The 17,253-nt window shown below is 55.2% G+C and overlaps 1 protein-coding gene and 1 long non-coding RNA gene across 2 annotated transcripts in view; one reads left to right on the forward strand and one right to left on the reverse strand.

Moving 5' to 3' along the window:
• PPP2R2C (protein phosphatase 2 regulatory subunit Bgamma) overlaps nt 1-15,143 on the forward strand; it is a 138,916-nt gene extending 123,773 nt beyond the window's left edge. The window contains exons 8-9 of the mRNA XM_033857356.2: nt 4,031-4,122; nt 12,390-15,143. Of these exons, the coding sequence (XP_033713247.1) occupies nt 4,031-4,122; nt 12,390-12,681 (384 nt within the window). The 3' untranslated portion in view covers nt 12,682-15,143. The remainder of the gene's footprint in view (nt 1-4,030; nt 4,123-12,389) is intronic.
• On the reverse strand, nt 7,917-12,259 carry LOC141278822 (uncharacterized). The gene is made up of 3 exons (XR_012332165.1): nt 10,760-12,259; nt 9,851-10,320; nt 7,917-8,406 (listed from the first exon to the last, which is right to left on the reverse strand). It is a non-coding gene; the product is annotated as an uncharacterized lncRNA (long non-coding RNA).
• Nucleotides 15,144-17,253: the final 2,110 nt, after the last annotated feature.

A 17,253-nucleotide genomic window follows, 5' to 3' on the forward strand; every position in this document is an offset into this window, starting at 1 on the left:
CCCTCCTCTACCCTTGGGAATGGGAGGGGTCAGAGACTGGGGCGGGAATGACTTAACCCCTGCTCAGGCCTGTGGGACTGACTGTTCCGGCACCTTCCCAGAGCATGCCCTTCCCAGAGCCTGCCCAGGGACATGACTGTGTCCAGCCCTCTGAGGCCCCTCAGCCTTTCGTGTCCCTGGTGTCAGCAAAAGCCCCCAGACCCTGAAGCTAGGTGCAGTGTTCAATGTGAGCATTTTGTGGGGAGAGGGTCCAGAGCCTTCAGATTCCCAAAGCACGTGAGGACCCAATAAAGTGGGAGAATCACTGCTCTGGAGGACCAGGTCCAAAGCTGGGTGCTTGGCTTCTGGCCCAGCTGACCTATTGATTCTAAAATAGTAATCTTTACGTAAAACCAACATAACTAACATTTTTTAGCTGTTAGATGCTAGAAATTGTGTAAAACGGAATTGTGTTTGGCTGACTTGCAGTACTGAATAGATAGGGGCTTTTCTCCCTTCACAGGAAGCCTGGAGTATCCTAGAATACTTTGTGGCTTTGTGACCTGCCCAGTGTCCCAGTAGCCACTTCTGTGATTTAGTTCACTATTGTTTGAGTGTTGGTTTTCTACCTTCATGTTTGATACCTCATGGTGGCAAAACGGCTGCCACAACTCCAGGAACTATGTTGACCATCCATTCAGGAAAGGAGGAAGTGTGAAAGGCTGTGCTGGTTGGATCTGTGGTATGTTTTATTATGAACACAAAAATTTTCCCAGAACACTCCTGAGAAGACCTCTTAAAACTCATTGGCTAGAACAGGCCCATGACTAGGCTGGAAAAATTAGTAGGTTTACAGCCTCTGTGGTTGAAGAAGACAGGGAGAAAAGGGTAGGGATGGGTGTTGAGTGAGCCTTAGCATGTGCCTCATTGACCTAAGACCTTGGCACACTTTTCCTCTTCTAAGCCTCCCAGCTGTCCTGGGCGGTGGGGACAGTGTTCTCTCTATCCCATTTTATTTGGAGAAAATTGAGTTAAATGGCATATCTGTGGTGGTAGAGTAGCAAGCAGCCGACCTTAGATTGGTCTTTCTTACTCCATAGTCAACACCCTTCCTCACCCTGCCACCAGAGGGCAGGAGGCACTCAGTATGCAGGAGAGAACAGCACGTGTGTTTGGACGGGTGCATCAGTGAGGCTGCGTCGAGTGCAAGGAGCACACACAAACGTGCCAACCTGGAGGGGTGAACACGAGCATCTTAACAATCTGTGTCCAGAAATGACCTCAGGCACCGTTTATCCCTATTCATCTTAGTCGTACACATACTGGGCTGGTGCTTTGTGCCCCACTAGACCCTGGGCTCAGAAGAAGGGAGGAGCCGTGGCCTCACCCTCAAGGGTCCCAGATGACAGGAACACAGTGAACCTGAGCCTGCTGTGGCCATGGGCTAGGAGACCTCTAGCCACAGACACACACCACGTGAGAGCCGCTGAGGGCTTTTGAGGAAGCAGAGTGGAGAAAGGGAAACAGCTGGGGGAGGGCCCTGCTATTTCTTCAGACAGGTGGCCCACCTGGGGAGCCCAGCCCCACCATCTCCAGTTGCCTCTAACCCCACTCATTTACTTTTAAAAAATGCATTGAGGTCCTGTGATGTGCCAGGCCCTGTGCACCCCACTGGGAAATTGTTAGGGAACAAGACAAGTAAGTCCTGCCTAGAGGGGCATCCGTTTCAGCAGGGAAGACGACCAGAAACCTAGCAAATAGGTGAAATAATCACAAGCTTCCAAAAGAGTGACAAACCAGGGGCTGAGGCAGAGAAAATAGGGATGCTGAAGCCTAGGGGAAGTAAGGGCATGAGCCCTCTACAGGGAGGGTGTTCCCAGAGGAGGGAAGAGCAAGTGCAAAGGTCCTGAGGCAGGAACATGGTTAGTGCGCTCAAGAAATGGTGAGGAGAGACTTCCCTGGAGGTCCAGTGGTTAAGACTGCGCTTCCAATGCAGGTGGCGCTGGTTCAATCCCTGGTCAGGGAACTAAGATCCCACATGCCGCACGGCATGGCCAAAAAAAAGAAATGGTGAGGAGCCAGCTGGAGCAGAGTGAACATATGGGAGAGAAGAAGAGCCTGAGGTCAGAGAGGTGACCGGGGGGACTTGTGTGCACCGGAGGGTTTTGAGCAGAGGCATGACGTGATTCAGCTTGGTTTCAAAGGGATCCCTCTGCTGCCTGTAAGATAAACCAGGGCTGGGGATTGGGGTGTAGGCAGACAAAGGGAGAGTAGCCAGAAGTCGTTTGCAATAAGCTGGGTGGTGGTGCTTGGAGCAGGGTGGCAACGTAGGACAGATGTGGTGAGAAGGGACTGGGCTCCGGATTGCTTTGGATCCTGGACAGGCTGAGTGTGGGTATGAGAGACAAGACGTGTGTGGAAGCATGCTGTCACCTGTGGCCTTTGTACCTTTGTCCAGAAAGGATGGGGGACGGTAGAGGGACCAGGGTTCACCAGCCTCGAGGGGTCTGGATGGTCCAGTGTGGGCTTTGGGGAGAGAGGTTCTGGCTGGAGAGAAACATCTGGGTGATGTCAGCGTATGGACAGAATTTAAAACAGTAGTGCGGGGAATTCCCTGGTAGTCCAGTGGTTAGGACTCAGCACTTTCACTGCCGAGGGCCCGAGTTCAATCCCTCACTGGGGAACTAAGATCCCATAAGCTGTGAGGCAGGGCCCAAAAATAAAAATAAAGCAGGAGTGCAGGTTGAGTGGGAAGAGAAGGGCAGTGGAGCAAGCTTCGCGGGCAGGGCGGGCAGGGAGCCCTCTCTGGGGAGGGGCATGCCCTCCGAGGCCTGAGGAAGTCCTGTGTTAAGAACCTTCCAGGCTGCGGGGTCAATATAAACACACGCTAAATCAGGGCAGGAGCCTCAGGTGTACTTGATGCTCTGAGGACTCAGAGAGAGAAGTTCAGCCTGGGGGAATCCAGGGAGGCTGCCAGAGGAGGAGACCTACTCAAAGATGGCTTTTTAAAGATGAATAAGAGGTTCCCCGACGGAAAAGGACAAAAAACCCCTTTTTCTTCCACACCCCTCCCTGCACTTGACCCTTGGTTTGTGGCCAATGTCACTGCCCAGCACGAGTTGGACACTTCTTTCTCTCCATCCCTCCATAGTTAATCGGGGTCGCAAACACCTCCCTGGTGCCTTGCCCCATGGTCGTTGCCCTGAACCCTCATGCGCTTCTCCGGCAGGGGGAATCTCATGACCCGCTTTTCAGACGGGAAACCTGAGGCTCATAGCAGCTAAGTGACTCCCCTGGGTCACAAAGGGGCAGAGCCAGGAGTTCAGGCTTCATGTTACCCATTTACCTGCCCCTTCCGCCACCCAGAGGGCAGGGCCATGTCCCCGAAGAGAGCTGGCACCCAGGAGGCCCCGTGGTTACAGAGCTTGTGGGATGGGGCTACAGCCAGATGGACGCAGGTCATGGGGCATCAGCCTCTCTCCTGTGGTGTCTGGTAACCCTGGGAGAGGATCCTGGCCTTCCACTTGTACGCTGTGTGACTTTGGGCCAGTTACTTAACCTCTGAGCTTCAGTGCCTCATCTATGAAACAGGACAGGTGGCGTCTGCCGAGATCACGCTTGAGAGGCCTGTGTGAATTCTCCTTCCCCTTTTCTCCATGATGGTCACCAATGTGCTCACAGTGACCACTTGTCCTCAGAGGACATGACCCTGTACCAAATAGTCACTTACATTTGATCCTGGAACAGCCCATGAGGTGAGTGCTCTTATCACTTTAAGGATGAATAAACCAAGGCTCAGAGAGGGTGAGGTCACTGTCCAGGGTCACACAGCCAGGGAGGAGCAAAGCCAGGATTTGGTCCCCTCTCTGGCCACAGCTCAGGGGTCGGCCGTGTGCCAGGCTATGGACCCTTCCCGATGAGCAGGGCTGAGCTGGGAATGCCATCCAGACCCCAGAGGGCACAGGCCTGCTCAGTGAGACCCTCCTCGTGGAGGGGGGCCAGGACTGTCGGGGTGCCCCCCTCGGCTCACCCCGTCCCCTTCTCTCACCAGGTCCACGATTACCTTCGGAGCAAGCTCTGTTCCCTGTATGAGAACGACTGCATTTTTGACAAGTTCGAATGCGCCTGGAATGGGAGCGACAGGTAACCTCAGACCTTGGACCCCAGCCACCTAACTAGGGACCTTCCACTCTGCAGGGCCGGCTGGTGACCTGGGCGGGATGTGTCAGGGGGACTAACTGTTATCAAGCCTGAGGAATCAAGGTGTTCCAAGGAGGCCCAGTCTTTCTTGTAGCAGGTTCGAGCTCTCAGCTCTCAGATTCAAGGGCAGAAAGGAAACTTCATGTTCTGAAACTATACCTAACATCCACGTGGAGCCCTGTTCTCCTGAGTGGTAGTGGAAACATCTTTAGTCAATTCCGGGTCCCTCACCGTGCAGCCCCTTCCCCAGGTTGTCAGGACTGAGGGCTGTTCAGGTGCTGGAGCCCCGAGGCGGGGAGGGCTTTAGCCACCGGTCTACACCCGCCTCCACCCTCCTCCGGCCATCATGGTTGTAGCTTCAGGCCCACTGGGCTCCGGGGAGCATGGCAGAGCTGCTGCACCTTTTGCGGCTGGGGGCTTCCACAGGTGCAGCCGCCTCGCACAGCCCCACCCACCTGGGAAATGGCTCTGAGCCTGACCTGAGTTCCTGCTTCCCCATCACCTGGCTCAGCCCAGGGCGAGTGTGGACAGGGAAGGCCCAGGGCAGGGACCCAGGTGACCAGACCTTGCAGGGCTGAAAAGCACTCTGGCCAGGATATCGGCCTGTCGCCCGTCACACTTCACAAGTGGAGCGGGTTTGGCGAGGGAGAAGGCGCGGAGTGAGAGCCGGCAGCCTTCGACTCAGGTGCCATCCCGGGGCGCGTCCGTCCACGTGGACCCCGTCAGTCCTGCGTGTCCGGCCAGGAGCAGGCTGGGCTGTCCCCGAGTTCTGAGTGTGGCTGGCACTGCCATGGTCGTGTGAGAGCTTCTGTGCTACCACCCTGTGTGGCTGTGAGCACAGACCCACCGCGACCGCCAGGGAAGATGGGTGGGGACCCAAGGGGGGTCGAGCTGCTGTGTCCAGGAGTGGAGGATCCCCTAGAGCTTCTGCCAGCATCCTGGGGCTCAGGAGTCTCCAAGTGGACAGTGCTCTCAGAGGGACCAGTATGGTGGGCACAGGGGGTCCGCTGAAGGACACTTAGAAAGCCAGGTGGAGGCCCTGGCCTGAGACTGGGCTGATGCAGCGGCGTCAGAGGGGACCCACGGCACTCCCTCCAGGGGCCTGCCCCCAGGCTGACACACTGGGGGTTCCCCAGGGATTACCGGCAGTAGGTCTGGGGCTGGGGAGTCTATTAGAATCTGAGAAGACAGCAAAAAGGGGATTCCAGTACTACCGCGTGTGTGTGTGTCTGTCTGTCTGCCTGTCTTTCTGTCTTTATGTGTTGGGCTCCCAGTGGTTGTGACCACTGCCCGCCTTTCCTTCACATTACCACCAGGGGGCGTCCATGAACGGGCATGCTGGGCTTCCAGAGACTGGAGCCGCCTTCTCTTCCTGGCTTTCGGGTGCCCAGCCTGGAGCTGCTGTCCTGTCTCTCACTGCCATGCACTTTACATGCCAGCCACCCCAGCCCTGGTAGTCCCTGCACCTTCCTTCACAACCCGCTCTACTCCCACCCCCTGGAACCCTGACCACACTGCACCTGGCTCACTCCTGCTGTCACCTCACTTTACTGACTCAACTCAAGGCCACCTCCTCCAGGAAGCCCTCAGGGTCCTCTGCATCTTGACACCCCCAGCCTCCTGGGTTTTCCTTCTGTGTCTTTGCATTTATTACATGTTTTCATCTTGCCTCTGTTTGCCTTCCCCACTGGTTGAGGTGTCCCTGGGAGTGGGACTGTAGCTCAGCCCATCCTGAGCCCCTCACTTGGGGCCTCAGGTGTGTCCAGTCAGTGGTTGTTGACCTTCTGGAAGGCATAGGGGTATGCCACCTCCTTCCACTTCAACACAAGCATCCCGTGAGCCCAGCAAGCCCCATAAAGGAGGATCCCAAGGTAAATAAAGCTTGGTCCCAGCCTTCCAGGAGCTCAGAGGCAAAGGGGAGAATCAAGTGCTGCCCTCCAGGGTCCCCACCCTTGAAAACCAAAACAAACCTTCTGAATCCCTCAGCTCAGCGTTTTCTGTCCTTCTCATGTTAATGGGAAGCTTCCAGCATGCCAGTCGTATAGGTAGCAGGACAGAGCGGGTGGACATCTGATAACCCTCACAGTGCCCCTTACCCAACTCTAGCAAGACTTAGATGGGCAGCCTGGGGGCGAGGAAAGGGCAGCGGTTTTAGGGTCAGACACCCTCGATTTCCAGACCGTGCTCCACCACTCCCCAACTGCATGCTTCAATAAGCCACCTGACTTCTCTGAGTCTGCTCACCTGGAAAGTAGTTCTAAGAAATCAGGACTTTCAAGGGCTGCTTTGAGGATAAGACGCTGTATGTGAAACTCCTGGCAAGGCCATGGCTCCATATTGGCAGCGGATGGTCCGATGATTTGCACACACCGGTCTGTTGTTTGTCTTGTCTGAAAGAACCCTGCAGAGCCACCGAGACCCACCTCAAATGCCACCTCTTCTAGGAAGCTCCCCTTGATCTGTTCTGCCTGGGAAGAAGGTATTTGTGTCAACCAAGTATCTTCCAGTTGCAGGAATCAGATAAGCCTAAGCTTGTTCTGAGAGGTTCCAGCAAGGCTACCCCAGGGCTCATGCTGTACCTTTGGGGCCATCTCCTCTCTGTCCACTCCCATCTCTGAGCCTCCCTGCTTCTTCCTAAACACTAGCCTCATCCTCTCCTACTACAGATGGCTCTCCCTTGCTATTCGGGATGGTGACCCCAAATAGTCCCCCTTCCATTGTCCTCCCAGCCCACAATCACCCTTCTAGGTATATGGAAAATTCTCGTGGAAGGATCTGATTGGCTTTGTTTGGGTCACATGCTCACTTTTGAGCCAATCAGCATGGACATGATTTAGTGCATGCCACAGTTGGCCAGCAGGGGGCAGTAGAGCACCATGATTGTCACACTCTCCAGAACCACAGAGATGGGGCAGGAGCCTTTCCCCAGTGGAAAGAAGAGAGCCTGGGGACAAGGGCAGCCAGGACCTGTTAAAAGAACCTTCTAGAATATTAGAGAACACCTAAGAATGGGAGCAATGGGCCATTCTGTCCCAGTGTGGTTTGCAGGGTGCTGGGACCTGGTGTTCCGAGGTGAGAGAGACCCCTCCCTGCAGGTGTGGTGGGGCTCCCTCCCCTCCCCCAGAGGTGTCAGCTGGATCCCGCAGCCAAATGGAAGGAGGATTAGCAGCTGTGTGGGTTACAAATAACTTTAATGATCTCACTCTCCCTTCCCCTGATGGCTCAGGAGAAGGATGGGTGTTGTGTGAAAGCACCCACTGGGTTCTGTGAACTGTTCCCTAGAGAAATGGGTGGCGGGAGGGCTGCCTTCTCTCTTCTCTCGCCCCTGCCAGCAGGGAGGGAGGGGGCGAGGCCCCCCTGGTCGGGCCCCTTGGCACGCAGATTCCTTCTCTGGGAATCCGTCACCTACTCTCTCCTTCTGCTTCCCTAGTCTTGGGCTCCCAGTCAGACAGGTGGGTGGGGCTTCAGGCCACACGTATGGTTAGAATTCAGAAATACCTGTTGGCATTTAATACATAACAAGAGGTGGGATTTACTGAGCTCAGCACTGTTCTAAGTGTTTTACCTTGTTATCTAGTCCATTCTCACCAGGGGCTGGGGTCCCTCACCCCATTTTATAGATGGGAAAACTGCACGGGGAGGTAGGAAGCATGTCAGGGGCAGGGCTGGGATCTGGACCCAGGTGGCTGACCCGACCCAAGCACTGTCCGCACTGCATGTGCTTGTGGAGTGTGCCTTTGCCTTTGCCTTCTGGGCCCAGGGAAGGGAGGCCTTGGCCCTTGGGACTCTCTGATTCCCCCATCCAACGTGCTGCACCTACCCCCAGGCTGCTGAGCCCACCCCGGGCGGGGCTGGTATGGGTTTTAAGAGCTTCTAGGTGGGTCTGTGCCCCTGCAGGCCACCCTCCTCCTTTGCAGGCTCTGGGAGGACCACCTCATAGGGTGGGGGTGAGGGACATCGCAGGGAGAGGGGAGATGAGGGAGGGGTGGAAGAAGGAGAGAATCCACCTTCTCTTGCTGCTGGCTTAGCAGTGTCATCCCAGTGTCACCCAGTGTCCCAGGGCCAGGCAGAGCGGGCGATCAGGAAGGACCAAAAGCAGGAGTCCCCTCATCATGAAGTTTGGCCCTCCTGCCTCCATCGGCACTGACCTCCTATGCCTGGGCCCCAGTGCCGGGGGCCCGCCCCGCGACCCGGCCTGATGCAGAGCCTGACACCAGTGCACGCCAGCTGTGGGAGGGACAGGGGGCGTCTGGCGGGGTCCCAGGCAGGCCCCCCTCTTGTCTGCTGACCCAGACAGGCCTGGTGGGCTTGCTGCCCCGAGTCGGGAGGTCAGAGTTCATCCCCACTGGTCATCCCCGACCCCCGAGGCCTGAGGAGTCCCTCGGCAGGGCGTGCACACGCATACACACACACAGACACACGCACGCACGCACACGCACGCTGGCAGCTAGCCCAGTGCACCCTCCCGCGCCCTGCCTCGGGGTCCTCCTCGCTCACCTTGCAGAAGGGGCTCCAGGCCACTGTCTGGCCCTGCATGCCCGTGCTCGCAGCCCCACTGCCTCTCCTGAACACAAAGACTCGGGCGCGGCTTCCCTGCACCCACAGCGGCCCTTGGTCGCTGCCACCTGCTCACCTGCCCTCCTCTCGCCCCTCCAGCCCTGCTGTGTCTGAGAGGCGGGAAGAAGGGCAGCGGAGAGTGCAGACCCGGGGAGTGGTTCCCCGGTGTCACCTCCTGGGCTGTGTGGGAAGGCCAAGGTCAATGTAACGAGCCCTGTCCCTGCAGCACCCCCTGCTCCCCCCCCCCGCCCATCCCCTGGCCTTGGGACACTTGGGTGCTGGCTGGCAGGATGGCCCCTCTGACCCCACCCCCAGCCTCTCAGAGGCCCAACCTCACCCCGCCCTCCTCCCTGTCTTCTGGCCCAAACAAGGGCGACCCTTGGCTGGCTGAGCCGCTGCACTCCGGTGATGACCCGGGCAAGGGTCATCACGCCTGGACCCTGAGGAGAAGCCGCTGGCACACACAGCAGCCCCAGGGCAGCCCCGAGAGACCTGGGCTTGGGCTCCAGTGACGCATGGGTGGTGGCACTGTCATGAAGTCTCACGGGCCATAACTTAGGCGACATCAGAGCCAACCCAGCCTTCCCTGGCATGAGCTGACCTCTGAGGAGAGAAGGGGGCTTCTTTGGGAAGGAGGGAGCAGAGGGCACTGTCCCCCACCCCCCTACCCCCCGCCAGCAGCGCTGGGGGGCGCCTCACGCCCACCCAGCACCTCCGCAGCATGTCATTTCATCTGCAGCACTCGGGTCTGTTCACAGCAGTTAAGGTTTCAGAACAGAAGAGACTAGAGCCAGAGAGCGCGTTAGAGTTCTCCACCACCCGCCCTTCACCTCCGGGGATTACACAAACCTCTTAAAAGGCAGAACCCTTTGACTGCCACGTGCCACCCCTCCCCAGATAGCGCCCGAGAAGCCCCCTCCACTCACCCCTGGCCTGTCCCCTGTCCCTGTGCAGGGGGGTGGCCGCGCAGCTTGTTTCGTGCCTTCCTAAGTCTTCCGAGGGTGGCTGTGACTGTGTGTGACCCTGCCCTGGCATTCAGTGATCCATTCACTCGTTCATTCATTCATTCATTCGTTCGTCAGATACTTAGTGAGCCCCTACTGGGGGCAGGTACCTTCTGAACCTGCAGGTCTGGCAGTGAATGAGAGAAGCTTCTGGCCCTTCGGTGCATTTGGTTTACGAAGCATTTACTGAGTTTTCGTCGTCCCCGGGGCATGGGGGCTGGGCGGCTCTGCTTGGTCTGTTCCTGTCCGCTGCTGCCAGGGGTTGTCTTTCTTTCAAGGACCACTTCCCACATAGGTGGCCAAGCCAGGCCCTGGGGACTCAGACAAGACACACCTGCGCCGGGAGCCTCCCCACCCCCACCGCCCCGCCTCTGCCGGAGAGGTAGAGGCACAGGCAGGCGCTGCGGTGATTAGCGCTGCGAGGTGAGCCCGGAGGGGTCCCCACTTGCCCCTCCAGCTCCCATCTCCACCCTCCTCCACAGAGACTATACCTGGAGGCCGACCCCATGGGCTGCATCCACAGGCCTCCGTGCCTGCTGGCTTCTGGCCGGGTTTAACCACTGAGGACCCTAGAAGGAGACTGAGGGTGGAGAGAGAGGCCGGAGCGTTTATTCCCCCTTGTTTCCTGTCGTCTTGGCTGAGTGTGTCCCTTTGGGCACAGCTCCCTTCAGAGGACAGCCCCCTTCACACAGACCTCTCTGGCTCTGTCTCTTTCTCTCTCTCTTTCCTGTGACTCCTCCCTCCCCTTCCCTCTCAGGCCTCGGGGTAGTTTCAAAATCTCCAAATGTACCAGTCCCAGGGCACAGCACTTTCCCTGTGTTCCCTTAGAACCTTCCAGAACATTTGCGAACAGTCTTTCTATGGAGCGCCTCTCCTACCACCCAGTTGGCACGTGCCCTCTGCCCCCTGCTGGGGCCCGGGTGGGCCTCACCCCCTTCCGCCTGGCAGCCCCTAGAACATCTGCAGAAAAGCCACTTTATAGAAGGGGCTTTCCATCCTCATTGCCCCCAAATACCTACCCATCCATCTCTGAACACAAGGTCAGGGAGAGCAGTTTGGGTGTCGAGGGAAGGTGGCACCAAGCACTAACGTGCAGATTGTGGCTCTGGTGGGAGGCTGGCCTCACGGGCACACGGCCATCTCCAGGAACCGCACAGCCTGGGCAGGCAGCTGCTTGTGGGCCGGAACCTAAACGGGGTTCCTGGCCCAGACTTGCCAGGCCCCAAGCCAAGTGAAAAGTCCTTTCTGTGAAGGATCAGAGGTCAGAGGGGCAGACTTATCAGTGAGAAAGGAAACAAAGTGCTGTATCAATCACATTAGGAGACGGATGCCACTCTACCCTCTTCCCTCTGCTGGGGAGACCCCTCTCCTTGAGCAGTTTCAGGAACCAGGCAGCAGAGGGGCCTCCCCAACCCACACCCAGGCCATCAGCATCTAGAAAGGACCGACATTAAGACATGGTCCACAGGCGAGGTGACAGGTGACTTGTAATGACAACTTGTCCATTCTCATGTGGGCCCCGGGGAGGTGGGCTTCCCTGGGTCTCCCATGAAGATGCTACAGGCTGGGGCCTCAGGTACCACACTCTCCTGGTGTCAGCCCAGGTTCTCCCACAAGAAGGAAATATGTTACAAGGATATACGTCACTTTCAGCCTGGGACTCAGCATCATTCGGGGAGCCTGAGCATCTGACCCTGCACAGCCCAGTGCACGGGATTACTCCTGTGACTTGGGTGATACTGAAGACATGGCTCATGTGCATAACCCTTGTAAACAGAGGGGTCCTCGTGGCTCATCTTGGAGCAATGACACCGTCAGGAAGCACAGTTCATCTCCTAACGGGAGGAGGGATTCCAATCTGTCCGCATCTCTCCTGAAGATCATTGAAGGGGACCACTTCCTTACCCTCAGTATTGTTTTCTGGAATTCACTCCCACCTCCCCAGTTACTTTGTATGCCCTGCCCCCAGCTGCTCCAAAACCCAACCCCTTTCTCCAGGCCCAGGCCCATGTAGGTGGTATTCTTTTCTCTCCCATCTCTTACTGTGTAGATTAACATCCTTCCTCTGGTCCAACAGGAATCCCTTCTCCTTAGGAGAGGTAGGGAGAAGAGGTGGGGAGTGGATAGACAAATATAGAATGCTCTTTAGGAGAACGGGGGAGGTCTGTGAACACCTGCACATTGATGGTGTGCAGACAGTGATCATTTAGTCACTCAACTATTCAGCCAACAGGAGGGTCCTGGGTCCCCGCCAGGAGGCCACATCTGGCTGATTCAGGGGCCTGCCTTTTGTCAGCGCAGAGTTTGTAGCCCAGTGTCTCCTGTGTTTATTCCACTTTGCTCGTCTTCTGCTGTTGTTGGTCTTACTGAAAGCCTAGGGCTCTCTCTTTTGGACTAAAGGGCAAACAAAGTACAAGGGAATGTTTTTATAATGTTTGGGGCAGAGCATTAAACGGTCTCAGTTCCTAGCCCTAAGTCTGTGTGCTGAGGCAGCCAAGATGTGACGGAGGACAAGAGACCCTAAGAGAAGGTGGGAAGAGGCAGGCGTGTCCCCCGTCTGCTTCCCGGGCGATGGTCCTGCAGCCCCGGGAGGAGGGGCGGGCTTCTCACTTCTGTTGCCCCGCCTGACGCCGCTCCGTCTCCCACCAGCGTCATCATGACCGGGGCCTACAACAACTTCTTCCGCATGTTTGACCGGAACACCAAGCGGGATGTGACCCTGGAGGCGTCGCGGGAGAGCAGCAAGCCCCGGGCAGTGCTCAAGCCGCGGCGCGTGTGCGTGGGCGGCAAGCGGAGGCGGGACGACATCAGCGTGGACAGCTTGGACTTCACCAAAAAGATCCTGCACACGGCCTGGCACCCGGCCGAGAACATCATCGCCATCGCGGCCACCAACAACCTGTACATCTTCCAGGACAAGGTGAACTCCGACATGCACTAGGTGCCACACGGCCACGCGCGGAGCGGCCACCAGGAGGCGCCGGGCCGTCCGTCCAGCATCCCGGGGCCGGACCGCCTTTGCTGGTGATTGTTTGAAAACAGGAAAAAGGATTCACAGTAAACCGACGTGATTGTCGGCCTTGAAGTTCAGTTCTTTCATCCCGTACTTTAACCGCGTGCAGTCGTTCCCACCTTATTAGGATTTTTACCTCTGCGCGTTAATTTTTCACTCCAGAGGTTCCTTTCTGGGGACGCGGGAGCCCCGGAGCCGTTTCTCTCGCGCGCCTCACTGGCCCCAGATCAGGGCTCCGGGGACAGAGAACGAAGCTCAAACAAGCCAGCCAGGGATTCTTTTGATGATAAATGGAGCAATTGCCACTGTTTCAGAGCCGAGGGTCTCACTGTTTTGCTTTTTGGATCGTGAATTCATGCTGAGAATTTGCAAGCTCTTTTAGGTTATTTTAATGTCTTTGAATATCCCAGGTCTGTTACAGTTTCTTGAGAGGAAGGGGAATGGAATCCCATGTGTGTGCCTGTTCTTCACCATATAAACAACCCTTCGCGAGCATCTGCCCCGTGCTGGGCATAGTGCCAGCCCCCCAGGCCCATGGGTCTGTCCCTGCAGCCGCCCTGTGGCTCTCCTGTCATCCTGCAGCCGTCACTGACACCTCGTGGGAACTCGTACTGGCTCCCTCCATGATCTTTCTGAATCTTCATCACGACCCTGTGAACTGGGTGCCTATTCATTTCCTCCATAAATGCCAACTGCGCACTGAGTGCCAGGCTCTGTGCCAGGTGCCAGGGATTAAAGGTGAATAACTTGTCATTCCCATTGTGCATACAAGAAAACTGAGGCCCAAGGCCTGCACCAACCAAGGGGGGAGTCAGGAATCCCATCCAGGCGCTCCCACAAGGCCCTTTATAACCCACCACGTTGGTGGCTTATGTTAAAGCAGCATTCTAGCCTGGAAGCTTCTGGAAACATCTCTTCATCTTGTGAAGCAGGACAGAGCAGGTGGGACAATGACGAGGGTCCGGGGAGAATCGAGACACAGAATGCAGAAGACCCCCGGGGTGCCCCTCACCTGTTGGGTAACGAGGAACTCCGCCCTCTCTCCACCCCACATCTGTACCCCAGCTCCTTTTCCAGATGCACTGAACTGCCTCCAAAAGAAAATTGCATGTTATGACCATTTTAGGATAAATTTTCTTTTATGACCCTCAGTCCCAAAGGACACTTCCCCTCGGGCCGCAGAGAATGCGGTATTTCCAGGACAGTTCCTCCCGCTGTCAGGACCAGATCGGCCCACCCACCCACCAGGCCCACTTGTCTTTGCCCTTGGAACTGGCAGCGGAACCACGTGGCTTGCATTTTGATTCAAAAAGCGGAGTTTAGAGGCCCAACCGAATCCGACATTTTTTTTTTACAAGATGTAACCTAACCCAGGAAATAGGCCCAACCCAAGATTTTTCTCAACAGATAATGGTCTACTTTTGTGTGTGTCAAAGCACAGAACGCATGTGCACTCACTTCCAGCCATATGATAATTACACAAGGAAATGGGTCCATTGATTTTTTTTTAATCAACATGAATGAAGAATGTTTGTTTATATATCACTGTAAAATCCAGGTAACCTGGACAGTATTATATGTACATATCTATTCTAACTAAAGTTAACAATCACAGGGATGGATTCCTCTTTTTCCCTTTGTAAAGAGGTTCAAAATGTGGTAAATTGTATAGAAATCTTGTTGAAGCCAAAATCCAGCTCTGAGGGCCTTACACAATTACTAGGGTATTTGGTGTGATCCATTTCCCTTTCTGATTCAGATGCTGAGAGGAAATTTGCATTTGCAGATAGAGGTTACTGTCAGATCATAGATTTAACATGGACCATTTCTACAAAGTGCAAATCTGTATTCAGAAGGAGGTCTTAATACAGTTCCTGGTTCCTTACTCTGTTTTAAACTTTGGATACCAAACCAGAAAGGAAAAAAAAAAAAAGGGAAAGAAAGAAAAAGATCTCAGAAGAAAAAGCATGCCTTTGGATCCCTGGAAAATAATGATGTCCAAAGCAAATTATGAATAAAATGTGTGTTGAGAAAAGAGGCTGAGGGGGAGGGGCAAAACTAGACATGGCAGAAGGGCCAGTAACATAGTCACAAACTTTGCTTCCTTACCGTTTAAATTTTCTGCTCTTTTTGAATGTACGGGCGTTCACATAGTCATTGTGAAGTTGTTGCGTTGTTTTTGTTTTTATTTCAATACTCTGAGGACTGATCGCTCGGTGGCATCGGGTACGTGGTGGTAGAGTAGACAGGACTGACCATTTTGGACTCTGTGACTCATAGGTGCATTCTTGTTTTCTTTGGTGTCTCACAAACTATCCAACTGTTGAATAAAATTATAAATATGTTAATACCAGCTTTTTCCAATAAAATAACAAATGTTACATGGAAAATGAGGCTTGGAATGCTGTTTGTTTTTAATGGGCCATGGGTCCCGTCAGGAGGCACATATGGCGGATGGGGATACACATGGGAAGCCTGGCTCACTTCCAGGCTTTCCTGCCTCCAGATTCTACGGCAGCCTTTAACCTTTCCGAGCTCTGATTTCAACACTGAGGAAATGGAGCTGATGATAGTACTGACCTCGTGGTTTGGGGTCGTGAGGGGAGGGGCGAGATTCAATTGGATAAGGCCTGCAAAGTGCAGTGCCTGGCACGTAAGCTCTCAATAAATGACAGTTGTCTTGTTTTGTTTTGCTTTGCTTGTTTTGAAGCAAGGAAGCATAGCCCACCATGATTTTCAAATATTCTCACACTCTCCCCTCACCTTTTTTGAGCCTCACGTCCAACTTGAGAATATGGCACAGATGAGGAAACTGAGGTTCAGAGAGGTGAAGGAATTGGCTCAAAATCACACAGCTAGCAGGTGCTGGAGCCACGTTTCTAGTTTGGTCCAGTTAACTCCTAATACGGTGCTCCCCCAGCAGCAGCACCACACATGCTTCAGTGTCCTGGGGAACAGGATCTGGGAGGAACCAGACCACAGGGCATCTGGATTGGTTCTGGAAGCCAGAGAGGCCCAGCCCCACATGCTGCAATGGCTGAGATAAGCCAGAGACTGTGTGGGGAAGTGCTTCATGTACCCCGTGGCTTCCCTGCTCCCCTCCTGGGAGCCCAGGCCTTGCCTCCACTTTCAAGAGGGTGTTTTAACTTCGGGCCCAGCAGGAGGAAGGAAGTGGCTGTCCTGGTGGGTGTGCTGGCAGGACTTTGGCTAAGTTCTCCATCAACCACTCCACCCCAGGACACTGATAAAGGAGGGGAAAGCCACTTCCGGGATGTGTGACCTTGGACAATGGGCTAACCTCTCTGAACCCCATGTGTAAATAGAGGGCGATGCCACTCCTTCTTGCTGGGATGACTAGTGAGGTAATAAAAAATACCTTGTTAAACCCATGGTAGTATCTCGTTTAGGCTTCATGTTTTGCCTTTTTGTGGGGGAAGGGGGGGAGTATTAGTGTTATACCCATTTTACACCTGGAGAAACTGAGGCTTAGGGAGAGTAAGATTTAACTTGTGCCGAAATTCAAAGAACTTGTAAGTTGAGGAGTCTGGATTTAAACTCAGATGGCGGAAGCACCGGCGCATGGCAGATGCCCAAAGGATGGTGACGATACCGTGGTCTCAGCCCTACCAAATCTAGCCCCACCCAGCCCTGACTGAGCACCAGCTCTGGGACTCCACAGGTGTGATTAAGATGATGGACCTTGAGATGGGGAGCATATCCTGGATTATCCAGGGAGGAGCAGTCTGTCACATGAGTCCCAGAAGGTAGAGAACCTCTGTTGGCTGTACTCAGAGGGAGATGCAGCAGTGCAAAAAGGGTCAGAGAGATGTGACATGAGGACTCCACCTGTCATCACTGGCTCTGAAGATGGAGGAAGGGGCCACAGGCCAAGGAGTGTGGGTGGCCTCTAGGAGCTGGAAAAAGCAAGGAAATGGATTCTCCCCTAGAGCCTCTGGAAGGAGCACAGCCCTGCCGACACATCGATTTTAGCCCAGTGAGGCCACGTGGGACTTCTGACCGCGCCCCGCAGACTGTAGGAGAATAAGTGTGTTGTTTTAAACCACTCCAGTTCGTGGTCCTTTGTCGCAGTGGCTCTGGGGAGTGGACACACTCAGGTCCCTTCATTCTGATCTCACAGCCAATACTTTCAGCAGATTCCTGCCCACTTTCACAGATGAGGACCCCAGAGAGGTCCAAGTACTCGCCTAAGGTCGAGCAGCAAAGGCGGGACCGGCCTCCATGTGGCCTTTCTTGGGGGCAGCCAGGGTGGGGCCTTGCCGGGAGCTCTGAGCCGTGCTCAGGGGCTGGCAGCCAGATGGTAGCACAGAGGGGTGTGGGGCTGCTAGAGGGCCAGGGCCCTGCGGGGAGCGGCACACGTGGACGGGCCCCCGGGCTGAGCTGTGGGCAGGCCACAGGGCGAGCACTCCAGGGGCCATGTGAAACAAGGCTCAAACTCTGCTCCCCTCGCCAGACCTCTTCCCAACTGCAGACCATCCTCTG

The sequence above is a fragment of the Tursiops truncatus genome, chromosome 5 (genome assembly GCF_011762595.2).
Source record: "Tursiops truncatus isolate mTurTru1 chromosome 5, mTurTru1.mat.Y, whole genome shotgun sequence".
Lineage (NCBI taxonomy): Eukaryota > Metazoa > Chordata > Mammalia > Artiodactyla > Delphinidae > Tursiops > Tursiops truncatus.